General features: G+C 55.0%; 1 protein-coding gene across 3 annotated transcripts in view; it reads right to left on the bottom strand.

Moving 5' to 3' along the window:
- Positions 1-20,839, bottom strand: part of ZBTB16 (zinc finger and BTB domain containing 16) — a 184,104-nt gene extending 163,265 nt beyond the window's left edge. Inside the window, exons 1-2 of one of the 3 annotated variants that reach the window (XM_044257875.1) lie at positions 20,737-20,839; positions 14,932-16,289 (exon numbers count right to left, since the gene is read on the bottom strand). In XM_044257875.1, the coding sequence (XP_044113810.1) occupies positions 14,932-16,199 (1,268 nt within the window). In that variant the 5' untranslated portion in view covers positions 16,200-16,289; positions 20,737-20,839. Of the gene's footprint in view, positions 1-14,931; positions 16,290-16,520; positions 16,759-19,486; positions 19,772-20,736 lie in introns of those variants that run through there. The other 2 variants (XM_044257873.1, XM_044257874.1) reach the window with 2 other exon arrangements.
- Between the last annotated feature and the right edge of the window lie 2,990 nt (positions 20,840-23,829).

Genomic DNA, 23,829 nt, shown 5'->3' with positions numbered 1-23,829 from the left:
AGAAGGATGAAGACAGGGACACTCGGACACTCCTGGCGCTATTCCTCAACCCTCAAAAAGAGAAAAAGAAACCGTAGCTAGTGCTTTGGCCAATCATTCGCCCTCCTGAGGAAGGACGACGGGCATGATTTGAACCTGGACCTGAAGTTAATAAAAGGAGAAAGCAGATACTGAAATGGGTGATTAATAAATAACTTCTCTGGGGCACCTGGGTGGCTCAGTGGGTTAAGCCGCTGCCTTCGGCTCAGGTCATGATCTCAGGATCCTGGGATCGAGTCCCGCATCGGGCTCTCTGCTCAGCAGGGAGCCTGCTTCCTCCTCTCTCTCTCTCTGCCTGCCTCTCTGCCTACTGTGATCTCTCTCTGTCAAATAAATAAATAAAATCTTTTTAAAAAAATAAAAATAAAAAAAAATAAATAACTTCTGGCAAAACCTGACTTTTTTCCCGCATATGTATGCTTTCACAGATCCAGTCTGGGAGCATCCAAATTAGCACAACCTGGCCTTAAATACTGTGCAAAACACATAGTAAGCATTTTGCTTTCATTTATGTCGTCAATGGTTTCAATGGGGATGACTCATCCTTCCTCTTTAACACTCTGTTCTAATATGGTTTACTATAAATAATGCAGAGAGTGAGGGAGTGGCTGAGGGTCGGAACACCAGGCCTCTGCACAGCCAGGTCACAAAAGACCCAGGTCCCACAGATAATCCCAAAGTGAACGTGAGCTTGCCTGAGGCTCCGGCCATGGCCCTGGTGACAGGAAGGGCAAACACGCCCCTCCACTCTTGGGTATTCGGGGCATATAAGACTGTTACATGCGGAAGACGGGCCAGGCGCTGCACTGGGGTTTACTGCACAAGCTCCTTTAACCTTCCAGAACCTTCCTAAGAAAACAAGTCGGGTGCAAACTCAGGCAGCCATGCCTCCATGCCTACTCCCTTAGAGTGTCAAACCTCAACACATTCTTTCTGATGCATCTCCTGGTGGTGGTAGATTTTCTTAACAAGAGAAGTACCTCTTGGGACCCCAAACTCACAGGAGGTCCGACCACAAACGCAGAGAAACACTACAGCGATAAGAGGATCTGCTCTGGGCGGAGGCGCTCGGTGGCGGCGGCTGGAAATCACTAGCCTCTTGGCCTCCTTCACCTCCCACCTAAGAAGTGAGGCCACCATTCACCCTGGCGCTGAGCTGACAAGCTTGCTCGGCGCAGTCCCTCCAGAATCTACCTTCAGAATCAGACACAGTCCTCTAATGTATCACTCAACGACGGTCACCAGATCAGTCATCGAATTATTTTGACCATTCCCAAAGGTCAAATCTACTTGCCCAAAGGACAAGGCAAGAGAATGTGGCACAGACCTTGGAAAGGGCTCCAAAAGATTTCCAGAGCGTCTGGGGCTGTGGCCACATCACGGGATTAAGTGATCACTTACATACGTAGGCTTCCTCAGGAGAGGACCGGCCCTTCACAGAGACCTTCGGATTCATAATGCACCTGCCTCATTCCCCCATTATTTGGTCTACAGGCTGCTGGCACAGGGTTCATATGATCGTCCATCCAGCGGTGCCCAAAACAAAAGATTTCACTGGTTCCTTCCAGAGTTTCTCACCTGCGCCAGAACAGAAGGCTTGGGAGAGCCGAGTTCTACAGCACAGTAGTGCCCATTTACAAAGCACCTTCGCTGTGTGGCACACTTGACACATTTTACCCACATAACCCCTAACCGGCGTTGGGTCTCACTTTTTAGAGAACCAGGAAATGGGGGCTCAGAAGGGCTAAGTAACATGGTCAAGGCACACAGAAAATTCTGGAGGCTGGGTTCTCATCCAGGATAGCTCACTCTAAAGCCTCTCCTCTCCCATCCTTCCACGCCGTCCCAAGAACGTACCATCTCCAACCACCTTCCAGAGAGCTTCTTTCTTGAGCCAGGAAACCCCACCCCATGCCCCCCGACTCCTGGGCTATCTTCAGCCCCTCCTGGACTTTGTGCTAGGCGTTTCAACTTCCTGGTATGTCTGTCCTAGCAGACACCCCCTCTCTGAACAGCCCCCTCCCCGATCCGCAAACAGTGCAAGGACATCAAAACAAAGCTATCAGTTGGGTTCCTGGCTTTAGCGGCCAGTCCAAACTCCTTTGTTTGATTCTCAGACAGCTTATTGACTAGGTGATGGGGTCAGAAGTTTGCTTCTCACCTAGCCTCTTCCAGAACCGAGCACCTGGCTGGAAGAAGACAGTGCACGGCAGGCGGGAGAAACCCACCCGCTGAAGACTTCCGATTCACATTGTCAGCGAGCAGAAAGTCCTCGCCAGCTGACGACGTGTGGACGTGGAAAGGGTTAAAGGGAGGAAAGGCTACGAACCACAGAAGCAAAAATTACCTACATCTTTTCCCCTCTTGCCTTAACATGGGCATCAGCAGTGCCCTGGATGGAATGTTCTCAGAGATTGTGTGTCCACATGAAGGGGGAGGAAAGCAGGTGAGGGCAGGAAGCCGCCCGGCTGTGTGATCTGTGCAGCCGCCTTCCATCAGGTGTTTCCCACATCTCCATCCCGATCTGAAAGAGGGTCCGGGCGCCCCACCTGGCCCCTCCTTCCTCATATACCACCCCTCCACCTGACCCCGACACTCTATCTTTGCCTATTGGGAAAACTGGCATTTATCAAGTAATCTACTCCTCATATATTGTTAAACAGACCACAGGGGTTATCAGTGGAGTTGATACAGGAAGATAAACAGCAACCGCTTATGCAAATAGCGCTAAGAATGTGGGACCGGCCGGACAACAGAATCTGAATTTAGGAGAACGTGAATCTTATGGCTTTTCCAAGGTTCCAGCCCTGGAAACTGCAGGAGCTTGGAGAAGCTTCTCTGGATGGACTCTCCTCTCTTTTTCTTGCAGGGAGGGGCAGGTGTGCGTTGTGGGGGCGGGGGGTGGGGGTCTGACCTGCTTGGCAAAGAAGGGCGGTGGCTTCCTGTCTCTCTAAGAGAACTCCTTTCTGTGACCATGGCCTCCCACCAACAGACTTCATTTTTCTAGGATTTCAGACCCATTGGAATGAGTTCTGCCCAGAAAGGGAGAAAATGGTATTCTCCAAGGTGGGACTGGGGTCAGAGGATAGAGGGGGAAAAAAAACCACCGCAAACCAGGAGTCCCGGGTTCCAAGACACAAGCCCCGTGACCAGGAGCCGCTCCCTTCCCGGACTCTGCAGATCGGTCTCTGTGTGGCCAGAAGCAGGGCCAGGTGGAATCTTTTCCAACCTTTCTCATTATTTGAAGGGCAAACTCACATCAAGAACCAAGAGGTGAGTGGCTTCAAGTGACAAAAGACTTGCATTCAGAGGGACAGAGCGAGCGGCTTCTCACACCAGGCTGTAGGCTGGTGGGGTGGGGGGGGCGGGGGGGGGGCAACGAGAGAATGACAGAATCCAGGGCTGGCCAGAATGAAAGACTGAATGGAATAGCCTAATTTACACAGGAAGTGAGCACTTACCAGACCCTTCATCTCAACACACAAAACCCTCGGCCATATCTGGAAGCAATTACATCCAGTTAACATGATCTGCTTGCCACTAAAATTAACTGCAAACAGAAATATTTTTCACTTTTGCAACGGGGGATGCCAAGGTTTGGCCTATCCCCGCTAGCCCCCGAGCCATCGAATCTGGCTGCAGGGGAATATTTAGCAGCAGCCCCGCTCAAACAACAAAAACCACTCTTGCGGCTGTCAGGACACAAAAAGTAAAATAGTGGATAATTATGAAGGGGGGGAAGGAGGGGGAGCGGTGGCAGCAAAAACCATTGTGCTAGAAATTGAGGAAAGGGGCCAGGCACGCGGGCCCCAAATGGGTCTGCGGCGCTTTACAGTCCAGCCCTGGTTTTCCACGCTCGACGTCAAGGGAAGAAAAATGTTTTTAGAGTCCCTCGATTTAGCTGTGTTTCACGTTGTTTTTAGGTCCCGTCTTCATCCCTTCTGCCAAGGGGACGGGGGTGGGGGTATGGAGGGAGGTAGACTCGCCAATGTTAGCAGATCCTTAATTTAGCAGAGCATTTAGGGGACAACTGTCACGATTTAACTCCTGCACCGAACACTTCCCGTCCCTACTCCGCTAACGTCTTCAAAGCGGCTTTCACCTGCTCTGAGAGGGCTTAGGGGCCACGATTCATCTGAGAGAGGCACAGTTTCTCACGGCGAGGGTGGAGGGGAGCACTCGCCTCCCGTGGGCCCACGGAAGTGGGCCACTGTCCCATCTCCAGATCTTCAGGTCAGCTGCCTCGACGCGCTGCCTGCTCCTGTCCCTTCTCTCTGCACCCGGCCCGCCGACTGGAGAAGAACTTATTTTTATTTTTCCTTGAATTGCTGTCAATGATCCCAGAGACAGATGGACAGATTTGTTTTAAAGTTCCGGAAGGAGGCATCATCTCCAAGCCCCTTCCCACCCCCCCAACCACCGGGGCCAGATTCCTCCGGCTGTGCCTCCCAGTGTCCTTGGCTCCTTTGTCACCCGGGGCCTCTCACGCAGCAGCAGCGGCGAAGGCAAGAAGTAAGCATCCATTTGCCAGACAGCTCACAAACCTCTCCTCTCAAAGAGTCAGGCCAAAGCTTCCCCCCAGAATGAGGTCAAACGCTGCTTTTCTCCGCAAAAATCACATTTACAAACATGACTCTCAGACAGAAGGAGGAGGAAGAATGACCAAGGAGCTTTTCTTTGATTCCAAGGCTCTGATGAGGAAGAAAGTCTCGATATGTTCAACGGGAAAAAGGGCTAGGCCATTCTTTCCGAAATTTCTTAGAATAATATTCCAATGAGAAAGAAAGAAACAGACACAGCCTTTCAGGGAGGGCCACAGACCTCGCCACATGCCTGCCCCTGGGCTCTGTATTCCGAATGCGTCCTCTTATGGGTAAGACCACGGCAACAGTACGAAATCTGTGTTAGAACTTTCTCCCAGAGAGGAGGAAGCCGGCGGTTCGGTATCTGCCGGGAGCCACAGAGCTTCTAAGAGGCCAAGGATGAATTCAAACCCAGGTTCCCGGCTGCCCACCGTTCGGCGGCCAAGGATTCCAGAAACTTCTTACATTGCAGGAATGCAAAAAACCCAGCAAATAATCATCCCAGAAACATATCCCCCCTCCCGGAGACAGACAGCCCCTGTTGGCATGTGGGGCTCTGTCCTCCCCCCACCCCCCCACACGTCTAGGCACACGCTCGGTGCCACCCCACTGCCATCCAGGCGCAGAAACAGTTAAGTCATCCTCACGGAATAAATCAAAAGTTCAAGGCTGCAACATACCACAATGATTCCCTCTTTACATATGACAAGAACCAGAGAGAGGCTCAAATCCCAAGCATCCTGAGCGGCCCGCACAGGTTACCCCACCAGGGTCAGGGCCACGGACCTTTAGAGGCAACATTCATTTCCTGAACAGGACAAGTTCTCCTGACCATAAAGCTAATAGGAACTTCCTCGCACGGCGAGCTCCGGCTGACAAGGCTACTTGTCACCGGCCACGCAGGAGGAAAGCGCTGGTTCCCATTAGCGGGTTATGACGCCAGGTGTTACTAATAAGGTACATCGGCAAGAAACAAGAGGCGGCTAAGTTGTCTCTCAGACTCTGGAAGTAATCAGGCCAGGCTTCAGGGCTGGGGAGGGGACCTCATTTCAAGAAGAGGCTGGGGGGAGTTGGGGGCGGTAAGCCACGGTAGACCCCAACAGCATCTAACCCGCTGAACGGCTTAAATAAATACATTTCAAACAATCCCTCTGCATCTTCCTCAACAGCCATAAAAGACTCTCCCAAATTAATGCTAATCATGTCTCCCCCAGTACTCCAGGCCTGGTGGATCACCGAGGGCCATTACCGCCGGCCACATCTGCTTCTCACTATGGCAAGGAGAGTTGTGCCAACAGGCCTAATGGCGTTAAGATCACAACGCTTGGCTAATCCACTTAGAGACCGACACCGGGCGAGGGTGGCAGGGGGCTCGGCGAGCGAGCAGACCCCTTGTCAGGCTGGGGTCACCAAAAAAAAAAAAAAAAAAAGGCGGGAAGCAGGGAGCGGGCCTCACACGGGAGTCCCTGCTGTGGGCTTTGAGTTACCTGCTACCTCATTTAACTTGCTTAAAACCACATGCAGAGGTAAGGAGCTAAGCTCCCTTCCCTAAGGCGCCCGACGACTGGGACAGGTGGAGTCCTTTGCCCGGATTCACAGTGCAGCCCCCGCATTCACACCCACGTCTGTGTGACGTCAGCTTGCTCCCCTGCACTGCACACCTCGCCCCCTACAAAGACCACGGTCTGGCAGTCCGTCTGTCTTACTCCTGACACATCTGCTGGTAGGGGTTTGTGTCGGTGCCCAAGTCCTTACTTAACATTTCCGGGGAACCCAAGTGGCCCAAAGGAGCACCTGGTGGGCTCAGTCAGAAGAGTGGGCCACTCTTGATCTCGGGGGTCTTCAGTTCAAGTCCCACGTGAGGTGCACAGATGACTTAATTAAAAAGTAAACTTTTTTTTTAAATGATTATTTATTTATTTATTTGAGAGAGAGAGAGAGAGAGAGAATGAGAGGGGAGAGGGTCAGAGGGAGAAGCAGACTCCCCATGGAGCTGGGAACCCAATGCAGGACTCGATCTGGGGACTCCGGGATCATGATCTGAGCCAAGGGCAGTGGCTTAACCAACTGAGCCACCCAGGTGTCCTAAAAAAATAAACTTTTAAAAAGACGTAAATAAAAAAGGCTCCAAAGAGAGGAGAATGCTAAAAACCTCTTCCAACTGGCCCCACAATTTCTCCTCTTCGTCAAAAGTTTTGTGACCCAGGGCGCCTGGGTGGCTGAGTTGGTTAAGTGACTGCCTTCAGGTCAGGTCATGATCCTGGAGTCCCGGGATCCAGTCCCGCATCGGGCTCCCAGCACTTTGCTGGGGATGCCCCCATGGCCTCAGGAAGGTCTCCCCGCTGTCTAACCCAGCTCCTCCGACGCCAACGCTGAACGCAGTCTGTTCCTGCTGATGGAAATCGGGGCTTGAGGACAGAACCGAAAGTGAGCCGGGAACTCAGACCTGCGACCTGCTCAGGATCTGGAAAGTTTTCTGCCAAAGTTTCCATCCTGACAACAAAGTACCAATCCCCTGCTCGCAGCTGCAGAGATAAGCCTCACGCAGGCAAAACCCAACCGTGGTTTTTCCAGACTGCGCCGGCATAATAAGGACACTGGGGCTTTTAAGGGGAGACGGTAGAAAAGGGGATTTCTGATTATGCTGGCATGAAATTAACAGCAAGGGATTTTTATTTTTGTAAGTGGGTTTTTTTCTCTCTCTCCTTTTCTATTTTGTTTGTGTTTTTTTTTTTTTTTTCTTTTTTGAGTCAGCATAAAGGTCTCTGTCACTAGAAGCTGGTCTCTCTATGTTGGTGAGAGATAAGGTGGTGATGCCTTGCTCCGGGGACTTCTGTGGCCCCGACCCCCAAAAATCTGAACCCTCTGAAGTAAGCAGCCCCCAACCTTATTTTCCTTCTCTCGCGCCACTGGAGAAGACCAGGAGGCCAGAGGAGACCCAGCGATGAGCCTCGTGGCCACTGGCTGCAGGAAACACGGAACTGGTCCTTCCCTTATGCCCCCTTCCCTTCTGATTCCATCCGGGCCCGAAGGTCCAAGCAGAGCATTTTGGAAAACACAGTGAACTCGGAGCCCAAAGGTCTGAGCACAAACCCTGACGCCCCCTTCACGGTCTTACCGTGGTGGACAAGTCTGTTAACCTCCCATGCTTCCCTCTGCCCATCAGGGAAATTGCAACTAGTATCTCCCTTACAGGGTGGCCAGAGTGCATGAGGACAGCCTGACTGTGAATGCACTTAGCACAGAACCCGTCATGTACCAAGCACCAAAAATGCTGTTTCCAAATCCTCTACTAGCTGCATGGGGTCGGGGGGTGGGAGGCGGCAGGGCAGCGAAGGAGCTCTGGAACGCCCACCCGCCTCGAGCCCAGACTTCCCTCCATAAGCTGGGGCCTGTGCTCCTCATCTCGGTGTCGACCACACTGATTTGCTCGCCTGGCCACGGGCACAGGCTATTGGACCCTGGGTGAGCCTGCTCGGCATTTGGAACTGATGACGGTGGAGCGCTGCCCAGCTAAATTTAAATGAGAACTGGAATGACTCAACAAGCCACGGGTCAATGGGACAAAGAGTACCCTGGCCACCAGAGTACAAGAGATCAGCTCCCAGGGATGGGGGCGGAATGCAGGTGCTCAGGGCCTATAGGCCCCCAATGGCGCTGTATGAACTAACACCTCTGGAGGAAAGCAGGCCCGGGACCAACACGGATGCATTTCCTCCCCTGCACGGCCAGTGTGCCATTTCACAAGAGCCGTAAAAACACAACAGTGAACACACACGGAGCATTTACTCAGTGCCACCATTCCTTGCACTGGACGAATGTTTGCCAGTGAATCCTTGTAACAACCCAGCAGGTAGAGGCTGTTATTACGCCCGTTTTACTAAGGAGCTGACAGGCACAGAGAGGTTAAGAACACAACCACAGTCACACAGCTGCTACATGGTAAAACCAGGATTCAGGCCCAGATAGCCTAATTGGCTCGAGATATACATTTACTACGTGGAAAACGTCAGAGGTAGAGCTGGGGATGCCTCAGCGAATTTTTTTTTTTTAAAGATTTTACTTATTTATTTGACAGAGAGAGATCACAAGTAGGCAGAGAGGCAGGCAGAGAGAGAAAGGGAAGCACACTTACCTGCTGAGCAGAAAGCCCGATGTGGGGCTCGATCCCAGGACCCTGAGATCGTGACCTGAGCCGAAGGCAGAGGCTCAACCCACTAAGCCACCCAGGGGCCCCAACCAAAAGAGTCAGAGCTTCCACCCAATGCCACAGAAACAGAACCTTCAAGAAAACCTTCCGTTACCGCGAATAATTCAGGAACCCTCCAAGGGGCACACTGAGGCTCGCCTGTGCTCACTTAGCAAGATTCTGAAGTCTTTCAGCTGGACTTGTTTTAAAGTCATTAATTTAAAAAAAATTAAAGTGATTGGAAATGTTTTTCCCCTGAATTAGCAAGAAATGAAAGAGTTGTGAATGGAGTTTGATTTTAACAGTTTAGGATAATCACTATTTTAAAGATTCATAAATAGAGTTCCTAGAACAAGCGGGCGGTGAACGTGTCGCTGAGCTGAGGCGTTCTTCCTTCCTCTCCCTCCAGCAATTAGCAGCTCCATCCAATAGTGACAGCAAATTAAAATGGGACTTTTCTCACTGAGATGAGAGAACAGGGCCACTTCCCTCCACGGGAAAGAAAATAAAAGAAATCGTCTTCAAAATGCCCCAGAGTTCAGTCTGGAGCCCAGCTGACTGTAAGTATTAAAAAATGAAGCCGGAGTGGACAGGAGTAAATCAGAGGGAGCCCCTATTTTAGCTGGCTGACTGCCAACCCCACACAGAGCCAAACGCAATTCGCCAAAAGGACCCCATGAAGACGTAACTGCATGCACAAGGGGTTAAGGGAACTTCTTAAAAAACTCAACAATCCACAAACACATCTGAGCACCTCGTTTTACAAATGAAGGAATTAAGCTCCAAAGGAAAAAGAGCCCTGTGACAAGGATCACAGAGCTAAAAACCACAGGGCAGCGGAGTCTAGAGGCCTGGCCTCGCCCCGGCTGGGCACAGCAAACACCCGCCCGAGCCTCCCGCCGTCTTCCCAACTCCACAACTAACGACATCTCCAAAGGCCAGATTTCCAGGAGTCCCGGGAGGAGATAAGCGTAAGTCATTCATCACCCCCAAAAGGGCACTTCCTGGAAATAGAAATGGATTCAGGAGGGATTTGAGCAAATCTGTGAATGACAGAACAGCCACAAATAGCCGCTCAGAAAAGTCGGGCTCTACCTGACCTTTAGGACTGACGTCAAGGAAGATAGCCGTGGCCCCCGATGGTGATATCCGAGGGAAGGTGTTGGCACCCAAAGACTGGGTCAGATGGACCCGCCCCAGGACAGCAGTGTCCATGTGCTTATATGGCCTGGCGCACAGCACTCAGGACTGGGCATCGGAAGGGGAGCCGGGCTCCTGACCCTATCCATTTATAGCTACGTGACCTTGGGCAAGTCACTTACTGGCTCCAAGGCTCCTTTTCCTCGTCTGCAAGGTGGAGCTAAATAAAAATAGTCCATGATCCCTGATCCAAAACCTGCGGGTACTCCAGAAAGCCAAACTGTTGGGATTTTAGGAAGCTACTAAGGACCTACAAGCATTTGCCAGTCTCGAAGGAGTCTAGGGAAGCACTCTGTAATCAAACACATTAATATTTTTGCAACGAAACATATGAATATTCAAAATAGACGGGATAAATATAGCCTCCCATCAGTCCCGATCAGGTTTTGCCACTCAATGGGTTGCACAAAACCTTTTCGCTTTCAGAGCTTCTCAGACCTCACATTCAGAGAGGGGATGATGGACCTGACCGAGCCCGTGGAGGGGAGGCTGCGGGGTGGACAGGAAGAAAGTCACGAAAAGTGCTTGGCAAAGAGAGAGAGCTCTCACTGATCAAAGGCACTGTGAATATGACTGCTGTCGGCACACTCGTTCCCAGCAGAGCTGGCTTTGACCTCAGAGGCACCTAAAGCCGGCAGAATGATAAGAGGCGACCCAGAAGGGTGAGGGCAACCGCTGAGCTCCCCAAAGTGGCCGAAACCAAGGTCAACAGCTGCTGGCCCTCTGGTCAACTGCTGAAAATGGAGCAGCTGGCCACCTGAGAGAGACCAAGGCAAAGGGCCAGGCAGAAATCTGTCATCTCAGCTACATGGTTCAGGCACCCTAGAGCCGGCCCCAAGAAGCCTCTGGGAAGGGTAGCACACGTGGGCCTGGGGAGCTGGCTGAGATCATTCCTTGTGTTTCCTGAGCATCCCTTTGAAAACCAGGCAAGAGTTCCTACTGAGGGTGCACAGGGTCACGCTATGGCCGGGCTAACGGTCTGCTGGAGGAGATCCCGAGGCCCCCGGGGGAACGAGGCCTGGCTCTGACTCTGCAGCACAGAATTCAGAAACAGAGTCAGACGGAGACTGAGGGCCGGGAATGAGGACTGTGTTCACACCTCAGTCAACCACACCGCCTGCTGTAATCTTATCAACCAGTGTGTCTAACTCGGAGAAGGAGAAGGTGCACCAGGGTCAGGTGAGCCGGTCCCTAGCTCATCTCTGGTTTATCAGATCCAGCTAAGCCGACATGCAGAACAGCTCCAGTCTTTCAGAGACAGAGAGAAAGAGAAATGAACCTAGAGAAGGAGTCCGGTCCTCCAGCAGCCGGTGTGACCCTCCCTCCCTCAGGTACTGTCCTCTGCGTTGGGAGCACACTGGAGAAGGAGGTTGTGGCGCCCAGAACTTGCTCCTCATCTGCCTGGAGAATGTGGCTGGCCTTTTGGGTCTTCTGACTTTCTGGATCCTTCAGGTAAGTGAGCCCCATGTAATTTACCCAAGGAGCCTCTGCCCTGTCTTTCCACGGGTCCCTGACTACAGGTGATGCTGCCTGCGCGTCCTTGTCACGCACCGCGGGGACCGCCACCTCCCTGTTCTACTCTGTGGGAGGCGCCGGCTCCCTCTCACCAGCCTGGGGTTGAGGCGACCCAGTGGCCAGATTCAGAGGAAGCCTCCCTCCCGCGGGGCTTCCCTGCCTCTCCCCCTCCCTCCTCTCCGCGCCCCTCTGTTCCACAAGGATCGAGGCAACAAGACCTGCTGGATACTTAACCTTCAGCAACGCTTTAGTCTGTGGCTTAAAAGTGAAATAAAAACGAAACCTGTCGCTTGTTATTCTCTCACATTCGTTGCTGTGTTTACAGCCAACGGCCCAGCATCCGGACGCCAAAATCTCCCCCTCTGATAGTTCGGTCTTGCCCTCTTGTTTGTACCCGTGGTTGGGATGTGCAGGGAGGTACAGAGGAGAACAGGAATTAGGGAGTTTCATCTTAATCCGGGAGTTTTGAGGGAGAGGGGGAAAGCGCCCCACAAAGTGCATCTGACCGGGAGCCGCAGGGGCGGCTGCAGGAACATCTTCTCCTTTCCTTGATGTCTTCAGTCCCCACAGCTTCCACCCAGGGCCCTGCCCGAGGCTCTCGTTTCTTGGGCTGCAGCAGCGGACTTTCCTCCCTCAGTCAGACGTCCCCCTGCCACGTCAGCAGCCCACAGCCGAGGATCCCTGGACCGGGGCCTTCCCTTCATAAGCTCACGGGGACAGGGCCATTCTCCACACTGCCTCATGGCCCGGCATGGCCCCGGGGGAAGGCAGCGCTGTGGACACTACATTCTAGAATTTAGAGTGGAGACAGAGACCTGAACAAAATGGGGGACCGAAGGTTCTGTGGTCACCTGCACACTTCCCATGTGCCCCTCGCTCGCTGCTCTAGGGATTTCTGGAAGTTTGCCAATTCAGCACCATCCTCTACCGACCATCTCCATGTAAATTTTTTTATTTTATTTTATTTATTTATTTGACAGAGAAAGATCACAAGTAGGCAGAGAGGCAGGCAGAGAGAGAGGGGGAAGCAGGCTCCCCGCTGAGCTGAGAGTCCGATGCGGGACTCGATCCCAGGATCCTGAGATCATGACCTGAGCTGAAGGCAGAGGCTTAACCCACTGAGCCACCCAGGTGCCTCCATGTAAATTTTTTTTAAAGTTAGGCTCCACATGCAGCATGGAGCCCAACATGGGGCTTGAACTCATGACCCTGAGATCGAGACCTGAGCGGAGATCAAGAGTCAGGCGCTTAACCCACTGAACCACCCAGGTACCCCTTCTCCATTTTAAAAAGAGTAAAAGAAGGGCACCTGGGTGGCTCAGTGGGTTAAGCCCCTGCATTCAGCTCAGGTCATGATCCCAGGGTCCTGGAATCAAGCCCCGCATCAGGCCCTCTGCTCAGCAGGGAGCCTGCTTCCCCCTCTCTCTGCCTGCCTCTCTGCCTACTTGTGATCTCTGTCTGTCAAATAAATAAATAAAGTCTTAAAAAGAAAAAAAAAAAAAAGAATAAAACAAAGCTCCAAAAGCTTCTATCGTGATCCCAAGCTCCCACGGAGACGTGGCTAGTTCCACGGCCCGTTCTCCAAGGAATGTAACATAGCCAGGCCTCTGCTTCTGCCCGTACAGTGGGTCCCATAGAATGGGAGCCTGGACCTTCTGGGAGGGTGGTATCTTCCGTAGCCCAGCCAGGTAGAGAGGCAACCAGGACCCGAGGAGACCCAGGACTAAAATGACTTTCTGCCATACCCCACTCCTCACAGCACGTACCTAAGAGAATTCCCATCCGGGGAAGATGACGGATGTGTCTGGTCAAGTTTGGGGAGGGGAGTTTCCCCTTTGGGAAAGTTTGAGCAGAAACAAGCACATCCTCCATCTATTTCCGAGCGGCAGGAGCATAAGGAAGACACACCTCACCGGACGTTACTGTTCGCATCCGCCGGAAAAATTCGGCTACATTTAGCTCAGCGGCACTTTCCACCAAGTCAGTCTCACAGCCAGAGATCAGGCAGGGCCGGAGCAGCTTCCGGCTGGGCGTGGGGTGACGAGCCGCCTCCAGATGCCTCTCCAGCCCCCACACCCTCTCACTCACACCCCCGCCCCTGTTCAGGTACAGGAGCAGCGGGTAGAGGAAGAGGGTTGCCGAAGGGCGGAACCCACCCAAGATCGGCAAAACAGCAGGCGAGAGGGCGTGCAGGAAATATTATCGTGGATGACAATGAAAGTGGCCTTGCTGACCCCGTTCACCGGACCCAGGGACCAGAGAGTAGAATGATGGGCACGTCATTACAACACATCCAAGTCAAAGCCAAAAACCCTCCAAAGACAAACCTAGCCAAACCAGAACCCGATGGGTTCTGTCCATATTCACTCCACTTAGGAGGAGCGATTCTCAAAACCCTCTGTAGTGTAGACTCGATCCTCGCCAGCGCTAAGCCACTCCGAGAGGCGGCCAAGTACCAGGAGGCTAAGACCTGAATTTGAATCCAGCCCCATCTCTTACCATCTATGGGACCCCGGGAAAGGGTCTTAGCACCTTCCTGTGGGAAAGATGAGCACCTCCCCTGCCGCCCCAACTCAGAGAACTGTTGTAGCAAAAACGTGGCTCCAGGTAAAGCACTCAGTCCTGAACCAGGCATGCCACGAGAGGTCAACAAATGGTCATCTCCCAGAGAAAGAAACGGAAGCCAGAGGGGAGCCAGGACTGGCCCCAAGCCGCATTTAATTCAACGTGAGCAGAGATGGGATGAGAGTAAGCAGCAGGCTGCAGAATCCCGACGCTCATACCCATCCTTCCCCCTTGAATGTAAATCAACTCCCTCCAAATGTGTTTGCAGGGGCAGAGAACGAGGCGGGAGAGGAAGCCACATTCGGGGTGATAAACGTTCACCAGGAATGACGCGTGGAACCCGCAACTGCTCGCATCAGCCCCTCCCGAGCTTGGAGCTGCCCAGAGCCAGCCTTGGTGGGGAGCCCTCCCCGGGGACCTGGGCACCTGTGTCCCTGAAACCCAGCAATATGGCCATGGAAAGGCCGTGGGAGACCCCCTTCCCCAATCCCACTTCCTCTTCTCCCTCCCTCCAGCATATTAGTCACTCCAGGCAAAGGCGACCAGACCCAACAGCAGAAAAACCATTAAATGAGAACCCAAAAACAAAAAGCGAGAGAAGAGCTGCGCCCGAGGAGTCCCCGATGCTTAGGGAAAGACCCCAGGCCCCTCTCGCCACATGTGAAGAGTAAGCCTCCCACCCAAGCCAGGACTTGGAAAAAACGGGAGTTTGTTTACAAAGAGCAGGGAGGCCAGGGCAGCCAGGCCCCAGGCGCGGGGATAGCTGGGTATCTGAAGGCGGGGTGTGCGAGGCAGAGGGCCGGGGCTGGGGTGCGGGGTGCGGGACCCGAGAGGGCCTACCTGTGCTGCTCCACGGCCTCGTTGTCCGGGAGCTCCACCCCGCACACGCTGCACTGCTCCCCGACGGTCCGGCTCTCGGACTTCATGCCCACAGCCAGCTCCCCCAGCTTGTTGAACAGCTCCCTCTGGATGAAGCCCTGGGGCAGCAGCCCCCCGTAGGTGCTGAAGTCCATGGACACAGCCAGGGCGGGCTGCACGTGGAGGCCCGAGGTCACGGACGACGGCATGCTCAACACGGCGTCGGCCTTGTGGTTGGGCAACACGGAATAGAGGCCCAGGTGTTTCTCGGCTGGGGGCGCGGGGTGCTCGGGTAGGCCCGGGGGGCCCTGGCCAGCCTCGGTGGGAGGCGGCAGCTGCTCTGAGCTCTCCTCGCGCCCGTAATGCAGCTCCCGGGCGCTGGTGATGACGCTGCTCCGAGTCGGGGTCCCGGGCCCCTCTTTGCCCCTTTCCTCAACTTTGTCCCCCACGGCACCCGCCATGCAGGACTCGGTGGCCCCAGGGCTGTCCTGGCTGGGCACCTCGTCCACCTGCATCATCTCCGTCTTCACCTCGGCCACCCCAGCGTGCCTCCCGCCTGCAGCCAGAGTCGGCTCCTCGGGCCCCGCGGGAGGCTGGAGCGTTCCCTGGAGGAGAGACTGTCCTATGGTCATCAAGCTGTCCACCGCAGCCTTGGTGGGACTCATGGCCGAATGACCGAACGAGGTGGAGACAGAAGGGCTCTGGTCCACCATGGGTCCCGGGAGGCTCTGTGCGGCCACACTGGCGTACCCGCTCTCCTCGCTGGAATGCTTCGAGATGAAGATGTTCTTGAGGTACCGAGCTTTGCGGTCCTCTTCCTCCTCGGCCGCACCATCTGCCATGGTGGCCTCCGTGTCATTGTCATCTGAGGCCTGGATGGTCTCCAGGATCTTCAGGCACTGCTCCTCTAGGTACTCGATCTCTAAGATCTCGGCTGCGTACAGCAAGTCGTCCAGGTCCTCCGCCTTGGCTTGCAGCGTGGCCGTGTACGCATACTCCAGAATCTGCTGGAAGGTCTTTGGCGAGAGGAAGTCCAGCGTATAGTGCTGGCTGTTGCGGTGGAAGAGGATCTCAAACATCTTGCTGGTGCAGGCCAGCACGGTCCGGTGGGCATGGAACTCCTGGCTGTCCACCATGATGACCACGTCACACAGCGTCCCCGCCAGCCGCATCTGGTTGGCCTTGCACAGGAGCCCCGTGGGGTGGCTGGGGTTCTGCAGCTGGATCATGCCCATCTTTGTCAGATCCATGGTGCTCCCCTCGGCTTAGGCATGAGGCTCTCTTTCCTTCCTGGCTCTGCGTGGCGGGGCTGGGTGCGTGTCCTGGGCCAACGGAGAGGGCTACGGAGGATAAGGGAGGGGCAGGAAACGAGAGGAGAGGACAGAAGACAGATGAGTGTCTCTAAAAAGAAGGAGTCCCACAACACAGCGCCCCCATCGCCCTCCCCTCCCTGTGAGACAGTCTCAGCAGTTGTGATAGGGGTGGGAGGAAGCTTCCTAGAACTCTGCACATGTGCCCTAGGGAGCCCAGGTATGAGGAGGGTAAAGAGAAGGTTCTGCTCCAGCATATACCTCATTCACTGCTCTGTGATGTCTGCTGGCTGAAGTGAAATGGGAATTACAGTGAAGCCTTGTGAGTCCTGGGATTTCCTAAAGCCTGAGAGGAGGGCCTCCCATCCACACAACAAAGCCCATATGCGTTAGGAGGCAGAGTCAGCCTGCCCTTTAAGAGTTTCGGCCCTGGGGTGCCTGGGTGGCTCAGTGGGTTAAAGCCTCTGCCTTCGGCTTGGGTCATGGTCCCAAGGTCCTGGGATTGAGCCCCGCATCGGGCTCTCTGCTCGGCGGGGAGCCTGCTTCCTCCTCTCTCTCTCTGCTTTGCTCTCCGTCTACCGTCTACCGGTGATCTCTGTCTGTCAAATAAATAAATAAAATCTTAAAAAAAAAAAAAAAAAGTTTCAGCCCTTCCTTTAGTCCATGGGAGCCAAGGATCTCACTCTCAAGTCCCCTGTGCAGTAAGCCTCATCTTCTAAACAAAGTTTTTCTACATCCTGCCTTGCTGCGGCGGCCAGAGGAACACAGGCAAGCCCACCTGGGACACGGGGCCTATAGTCCTGGCCCACAGCAATCTACCAGTTAGGCTGTACCTTCTCTGGCCCTCCCATGGCCAGGCAGTACCTTCCAGCCTCTGCCCTTGCCCTCTTCTCAGGGCTGCAAGGGACTGACCCACTGACATCTCGACCCCACCCCCCAGGCACCATCGGGAACACACATAACCCTCACGCTAGTCTGGCTTACTTCCACGCATAGGTGCCTCAGAGCTACTGCACGTGCAATCGGAAATCTGGACCGCGTGTGCGTGGGCATGTGTGTGCAACGCAGCAGCCAGAGAGGCACAGTTAGCACGTGTATACATGCTTCTAGGACATGCCACACCTACCTCCTGCCCACAAGTGCCCAGTGGGCAAGGGGATCTATCAGATGCGGGGGAAGAGGTCACAAAAGACCTGGAAGAGGTCATAGGAAATATGCACCCCTCTAGCCAGCAGTGCACAGGCGAAGGACATGAACTCCAAGCATGTCCCACAGGCTCCAAAGTCCTGTGCCCACGAGCAGCAACTGGTGCTGGACATGGCTTGGAGGCACCAGAAGTGAGACCTGCACCAGCGTCTACCAGTATGAAGAGAGAGGAGGCTGGGAGACAAAGGCTTCTCCCAAAGCTCTGTTTGGGATCAGTAATAGGGCTCTGGGACTCCCTCGCCGGTTTAAAGTGTTAGGGAGACATCACCCAGACCCAGGTGCCCCCCGCCCCCCGCCGGCCTTGCTGGGGCAAACGCCACAGTGAAATGAAGTGGAGGCACCGCGAAGGCTGGCTCTCCCTGACTCTCCAAACAGGGCTTGCCTCCGCCCCCAGAAGGAGCCCTATTGGCTCCAGAGCCACACATCTCACGCGGAAAGGGTTAACAGGACGGCTAGTCAAGACACTTTTGCTGCCCACACTGGGGTGGGGACTAAGGCCGTCCAGAGTGGAACTGCCACTCATCCGCGCCTTGCCACCGTACGTGCGCTTGCCTTCAGACCTGGGGGCTTCGGAGAACGAGGAGGGGCCTTCGAGAGAATGGAAGCTGGGCCACCCGAATTCCTTCCCCAAAGCAAGCGCCCTGGGTCCTGCGGGAAATCAGAGTGCTCTCGGGCAGCCGACCCCCCACCCACGGCTCTGCGCCCGGGATCAGGTGGGCGCCGGCTGCAGCGCTCAGCCGTGCGGCGCGGGGGAACGCCGGCGCTCCGCCGCTGGAGCTCCCGGGGATCGATCTGGCTCCCACACGCCCCCAGTCCCCGCCACCCCCACGGAGACTTGAAAGCGACTTCGGCAAACTTGGGGAAGCAACTTTTCCCGGGGAGCCAGACGGCGGAGAGAAAAGGAGCGGGTTAGGGAAGAGGGAAAGCGAAAGAGACCCGGACGAAAGGCGAGAGTCCCGGCAGGCTGGACGCCTGGGCGAGAGCGCGAGGCGGCGGACCCGCCCCGCGGCGAAGGGGAAGCACAAAAGCCCGAGAGCGAGTTGTGGAAGGAACGGCGAGCAGGGAGCTGCCGGCCCTCCCTCTCCGACCCAGGGCCGTGACCCCCGGCAGCGACGGGCAGGGTGCCCGGCCGGGGCACGCTGCGAGCGTCCCGGGGAGCGGGCGAGTGAATCGCCGCACGGCGCGTCCCTGCGTTCCCGTGGGTTCGCGGGCCGGCGAGACGGTGCGCATTTCGAGCGCGTGCGGGAGCGTTGGAGGGGCTGTGCGAGCGAGCTGCCGGCGCGCCGGGCTGGGAAACGCGTCCCGAATGCATCAGGTGCAGAGCCGGGGCACACCGAGCGCGGCCCGGAGCGCACAGCGAGCTCCGGCGCCACGGCCGGTCCCGCCCAAGAGCCGAGGAGGGTCTGCGGCTCCGCCACGGCCGCCCCTCCCCCCCCAAAAGGGTGGGGGGTCAAGTCCAATCCGGAAAAAAAAGCCCACCACGTTTTTCAAAGAGAAAGCAAAACCCAAGTGAATCCGAGTCCTGTTCCCCTCCGCCCCCAGATCCACTCCTCGGATCCTCGGATTCTAGCTTCCCAGCCGGCCGGCGAATAAACACAAATAAAGCACAACCCTATCGCGCCCGCGCACCGGTCCGCATACATATGAGCACCCACCGGCTCGCCGCTCCTCCGCCGGCCCCTGGTGGTACAAAGCCTCCGGTTCCCCGACCCTCTGCTCGCGCCTCCAGCCCCCCCAAGACCGCTCTGCCTCCCACCTCTCACCCCGACCGTGCCCTAGAGAGGAAGGGTTGGGGAGGCAGCTGCGCCCAAGCTGACAGCCGGGGCTCCCCTTCTAGCCGACCCCCAACCGGCGGTGGCGACGGCTGCCGCAGCAGGAAGGGAACGAGCCGAATAAAATAAGGCACCAGCCCGGCGGCCGAGTGGCCGAAGGGAGCGCGCCCCTCGGACCTCTCCAGCCCCGGGGCGCCCCGGCGCGCGCCTACGGCTAAGCGGTGCGCCCCTCCCCGGCCCCTCACTCACCGCTGCCGAGCCGGACGCTGGGGGTGGGTGTGCGTGCCTCTTGGGGGTGTGTGCCTGTGTCGGGGAGGGGTGTTGCTGGGAACTGTTGCTCTCGGTATCACGGCGGCAGCGGCGGCAGCGCCCGGCAGTTCGCAGTACCCGCTCTCATCGCCCTCAACTCCTCTCTGCTGCGAGGTTAGCAAATCACCACCGGCTGCGGCGCCTCCGCCGCGTCCCACGTCAACGCCGAGCCCCCTCCCCTGCGAGGCCCCGGCGCCTCTCCATCTTTAGTGCTGGCGGCCGAGCCCGGCTCGCTGCCCACAGCTGCCCCCCTTCCCTCCCCCCTCCCGCGCCGTCCCCCGGCTCAGCCCGCCCACCCCCACCCCCCTCCCGCACTGGCCGAGCCCGCGCGCGCTCCCCGCCCCACCCCTCCCCTTCCCGCCTCCCCTCCCCTCCCCTCCCTTCCCCGCGCGCGGCGCTCTGGGCTTCGCCTGACATCTAGCTGCTGCTGGGGCGCCGGCGGCCGCCGCTCACCGGCCCAGCGCAGAGGGAAGAAGGAGCTCGCGGAGAGCGGTGCCAGGGACTCGGAACCCTCCGTGCCGGCAGTGGAGGTGAGGGGCGAGGAGCAGCCCCCGCCTTCAACCCCAGGCTTTTTATTTCCTTTGGACACGGGTTTTCTTCTTCCCTGCTGCCCCAGGCGCGGAGTTTCGTCCGCGGCTCCGGTGTTTGCCTCGATTCTGTGTGTGTCATCTCGCCTTTCACTTTTCTCCGGGCTCGGGGCTGCATCCCCTGTACCCCGACATCGGTGGCAGAAGGTCCCTTTCTGAGCCCAAGCCCAGGCCTTCCATGCCTATGGCATCCGGATTGCGAGAAGTCTCCGGGCGCGCAGTTCGCAGGCCCTGGGGAGCCTGGTGCCAGAGGGTCCGCGAGAAACAGTCGTAGAAGGGAGAGCCCTCCCCCACTTTAGCTGTGGGCATCCCGGGAGGCCGAGATCGAGGCCCGAGAGGAACTTTCATCCCTCTCAGTCCTGGGCATCCCCTGGGCTTTGCCCACCCCACCCCCACCCCCGCCAGGGAACCTGGTGAGACAACAGTTCCTGAGAACAGCGTCCTGCTCAGGCAAAGCCTTCAAGGGGCGAGTGAAAGCTTGAAAAAGCTCCAGAGCCCCCTCGCTGTCCGGCAAGAGCCTTCTCCTCTCAGAGGGCTGCTCCACTTTAGGGAGGGGAGCTGAGGTCACTAACCTCTGGGATACGGACACCAGAAGAAACCTACCTTTCCTCTGGCGGTGGAGAGTCCCCTCCTGCCCTCTTTTCCTGGAGCTTAGCGGTGGTAGGGGCCAGAGGTGGGAAGCTCTCTGGTAAGCACTGGCCTTGACAGCTGGCTAATGACCGGGATGCTGGGGGTGAAGGTGGTGGAGAGCGCCCTCCCTGGGTCTCCGGGCTGTCAGCCCTGGAGGTCATGCAGTCAGCATCTCCCGCCTTTAGTCAGGGAGAACTGAGTCCCCACATTCTGTCCTTAACATGCTGCTGGCTCAAAGGTTTGCGCAGGACTCACATACAATCACATTCCAATGCTTGTCACTGGTACTGCCCCAGACCTAGAGTGAGGCCCCAAGAACTGTAGGGTCATGGAAGGTGGCAGACACCAACTAGAGGCAAAAATCCGCTTCTGGGCCACTGAAGGCAGGAGTACAAAGTGCTCAGAATCCCAAGAACAGCTAAGGGGGAACCGTCCCAAGGACAAGAAGTTCCATCCCTGGAAGCATGCTCCAGTCTCCTAGCAGGGAGAGGGCTCAGCCTTGCTCGAGTCAGAGGAGAGGAGAGAGCAGAGAAGCCACTGGGAAGTGAAGGGAGGGAGCCAGTTACCCTTAGACAGTCCTGAATACAGCGACACCTAACCAATCCCCAGAACCCTGGTCCCTAGGTATTAACAGTAAAAAGCAATCCCAGTTACAGACTGTTTTTCTAGCTAAGGTCTACACTATCTGCAAGACGAAAGGCATTTAAAGGAAGTTAAGAAACTGGTCTGCAAGGAGAGCACTAGGAGAGGGATGTAAAAACAGAAGAAAGACCCTCCTAGTGCCTCACCAGGGAAAGAGAAGAAATGACCGTTGAACTTGTTGAGCCTCTGCCCGGAGATGTTGCCTGCGGAAGGTTGCCGCCCTGCCATCCACATCCACCTACCAGCCCCTCCTAAGCGCAGTAGCAGGAGAGGCACACAATTAACCCTTGATCCTAATCTCCTATTAATCCTCAAATCAGAGAAAGAGAGAAGCCTTGGAAACAATGGGAGAGCTAGAACAATCCCTCCACCGCCCTGAACTCCCCCCCCAACCATCCCTTGCCATATTCACTCGATGTGAAAATCTCCCTTGCTTCATAAACTCTGCCCATTAAAAAAGCCCAACCCTTGTTAGTAAGTGTTAAAGAGAGATTAATGCCTGAATTTAAGAGGTGGAGAAGGTAACAAAAAGGAGGAAGGCAGTCAAGGCTGTGGGCTGAAAGCCAGCATTGGGCTCCAAGCATTTCCACTTAGCACTGAAGGCTAGCTGCCGGGCGGTTTGATAAGGTTTATTGGGCCCAGATAAAGCAGCAGCAGCTCCCTCACCAAAACTGGCACCATTTTTAGCCAGAGTTGTGTCTATGGGCCTCCCGAAAGCTGAGGAGAATCCCCAGTTCAGAGATTTCATATGGCGGCACCGAAAGACAGTGGGGTGGAAAATCACAGAAGAAAGCTAACACTCTCTCTCTGATGTTCATGTATTTGTAGTGATTTTATTTTATTTTATTTTATTTTTACTTGAAGGGTATGGTAAGGGAAGCTGGGACATCAGTTCAGACAGGTCTAAAAATAGGAGAGACCTCGGTCTTACCAGACCATGCTAGAGACGGGGGAATAGATGAATTGACCTTTGAATAGAATTCCACATTAAATCTTCCTATTCCCCCGTCTCCTTCTTCTTATTCACACACCTTCCACGGGTAGCAGCCTTTCAGAGCGCAGTTTCTGGAAGAGGGGCTTTGTTCGGTCTAAGGGATCTTACAAGGAAAAGACAGTGGGAATAAGAACTCATTCTGAGCACAGACCATGCATCTTAACACATTACCTATCCTGGGTATTTAATCCTTGTTACAACCCTATTCAGGCAGGTGCTAGTATTGCCCCCATTTCTCAGATGGGAAAACTGAGGTTAAGCATCCTACCCAAGACTGCAGAGCTGAGGCTTTAAATCAGACCATTACAGAGCTCATGATCTTCACTTCTAGATGGTACAGCCTCTAGCAAGACAGAACAAGGAAAACTGGGTTTTGATTTTCTTTCTCCTCTTCCTCCCCTGAGGCAGAGAGCTGCCAGTAAGCCTGGCAAGCTGAGGACCAAGCCATTCGCCACTGAGTGGTGCCACCAGGTAAACAGGCTTAGGTCACCTTCCCTCCTTTCTCAAAATCACAGGCAAAAGTTGAGGAGGGAGTTTTGAATTACAATACAACTTCAACCAAACAGATGCCCAGGAAGCAGGCTGCGGAGGTGTTTTGAGCATTCTGTATTCGGATTGAGTGTTAATGAAATGTTGCAACTCATTTTGTTCCAACTCCTCAGCTGGAAAATAGTTGTAAAATGTAAAGGTAGACTTTCCTATCATGATAAATAAATCAAGGACTCCTACCTCCGGGAGGGAGAAGCAGCTACTTTGCATACTAAAACCTTGAGATGAGTCTGGAATAAAGCCTTTTCACGAGGGACGCAGGCAGTGAAACCCTTGAATGGAAGAAGTCCTCAGCAACTGAGAACTCCAACTTGCCCCTGGAAGACATACCAGGTGGTCACAGGCACCCTCAGCTCTCTGCCCCCCAACCCCCCGAACACTCGAGGGGGAGATACTGCAGACCTATTCTGGCCTTTCCTGGAGGCAAAGGACCTTACAAGGCTTCAAGGTCATAACTGCAGATATTTACTAGGTGGATGGAAATGACGTCAAAAACTAACCAAAGACAAATCTCACCTCCCTGACTAGGTGGATGGCTTTCTCTGGTTCGTCTTTTTTTTTTCCCCCTTAATTATTTTAATTCTTTCATGTTACTTTTTTACATGCCCCCTCCAAAACCCAGAGGGGGGAAGTAATCAGGAGACTTGTGGATTCCAGTTAGTTGGAACACAGAAAACCAAATGAGAAGATGACCTCTGTGATGAGTGACCGCCATCTGTTTTCCTGGCGGAGCCCTGGCTAGTGATCTTTACAAACCTGGGCTTTGCCAGTGCTGGACATACCCATCCTGTCTGGTGGGCAGAGATTGACTTCTCGAAGGGGGAAAGAAGAGGGGCTTTTTTTTTTCTTTTAGCTCCTGAGGCCTTGGGTCACTGTGACCC

This window comes from Neovison vison, chromosome 7, assembly GCF_020171115.1.
Source record: "Neovison vison isolate M4711 chromosome 7, ASM_NN_V1, whole genome shotgun sequence".
In the NCBI taxonomy this organism is placed as follows: Eukaryota; Metazoa; Chordata; class Mammalia; order Carnivora; family Mustelidae; genus Neogale; species Neogale vison.
The sequence above is the reverse complement of the archived record's forward strand: the minus strand, read 5'-3'. Positions and strand labels throughout refer to the sequence as shown.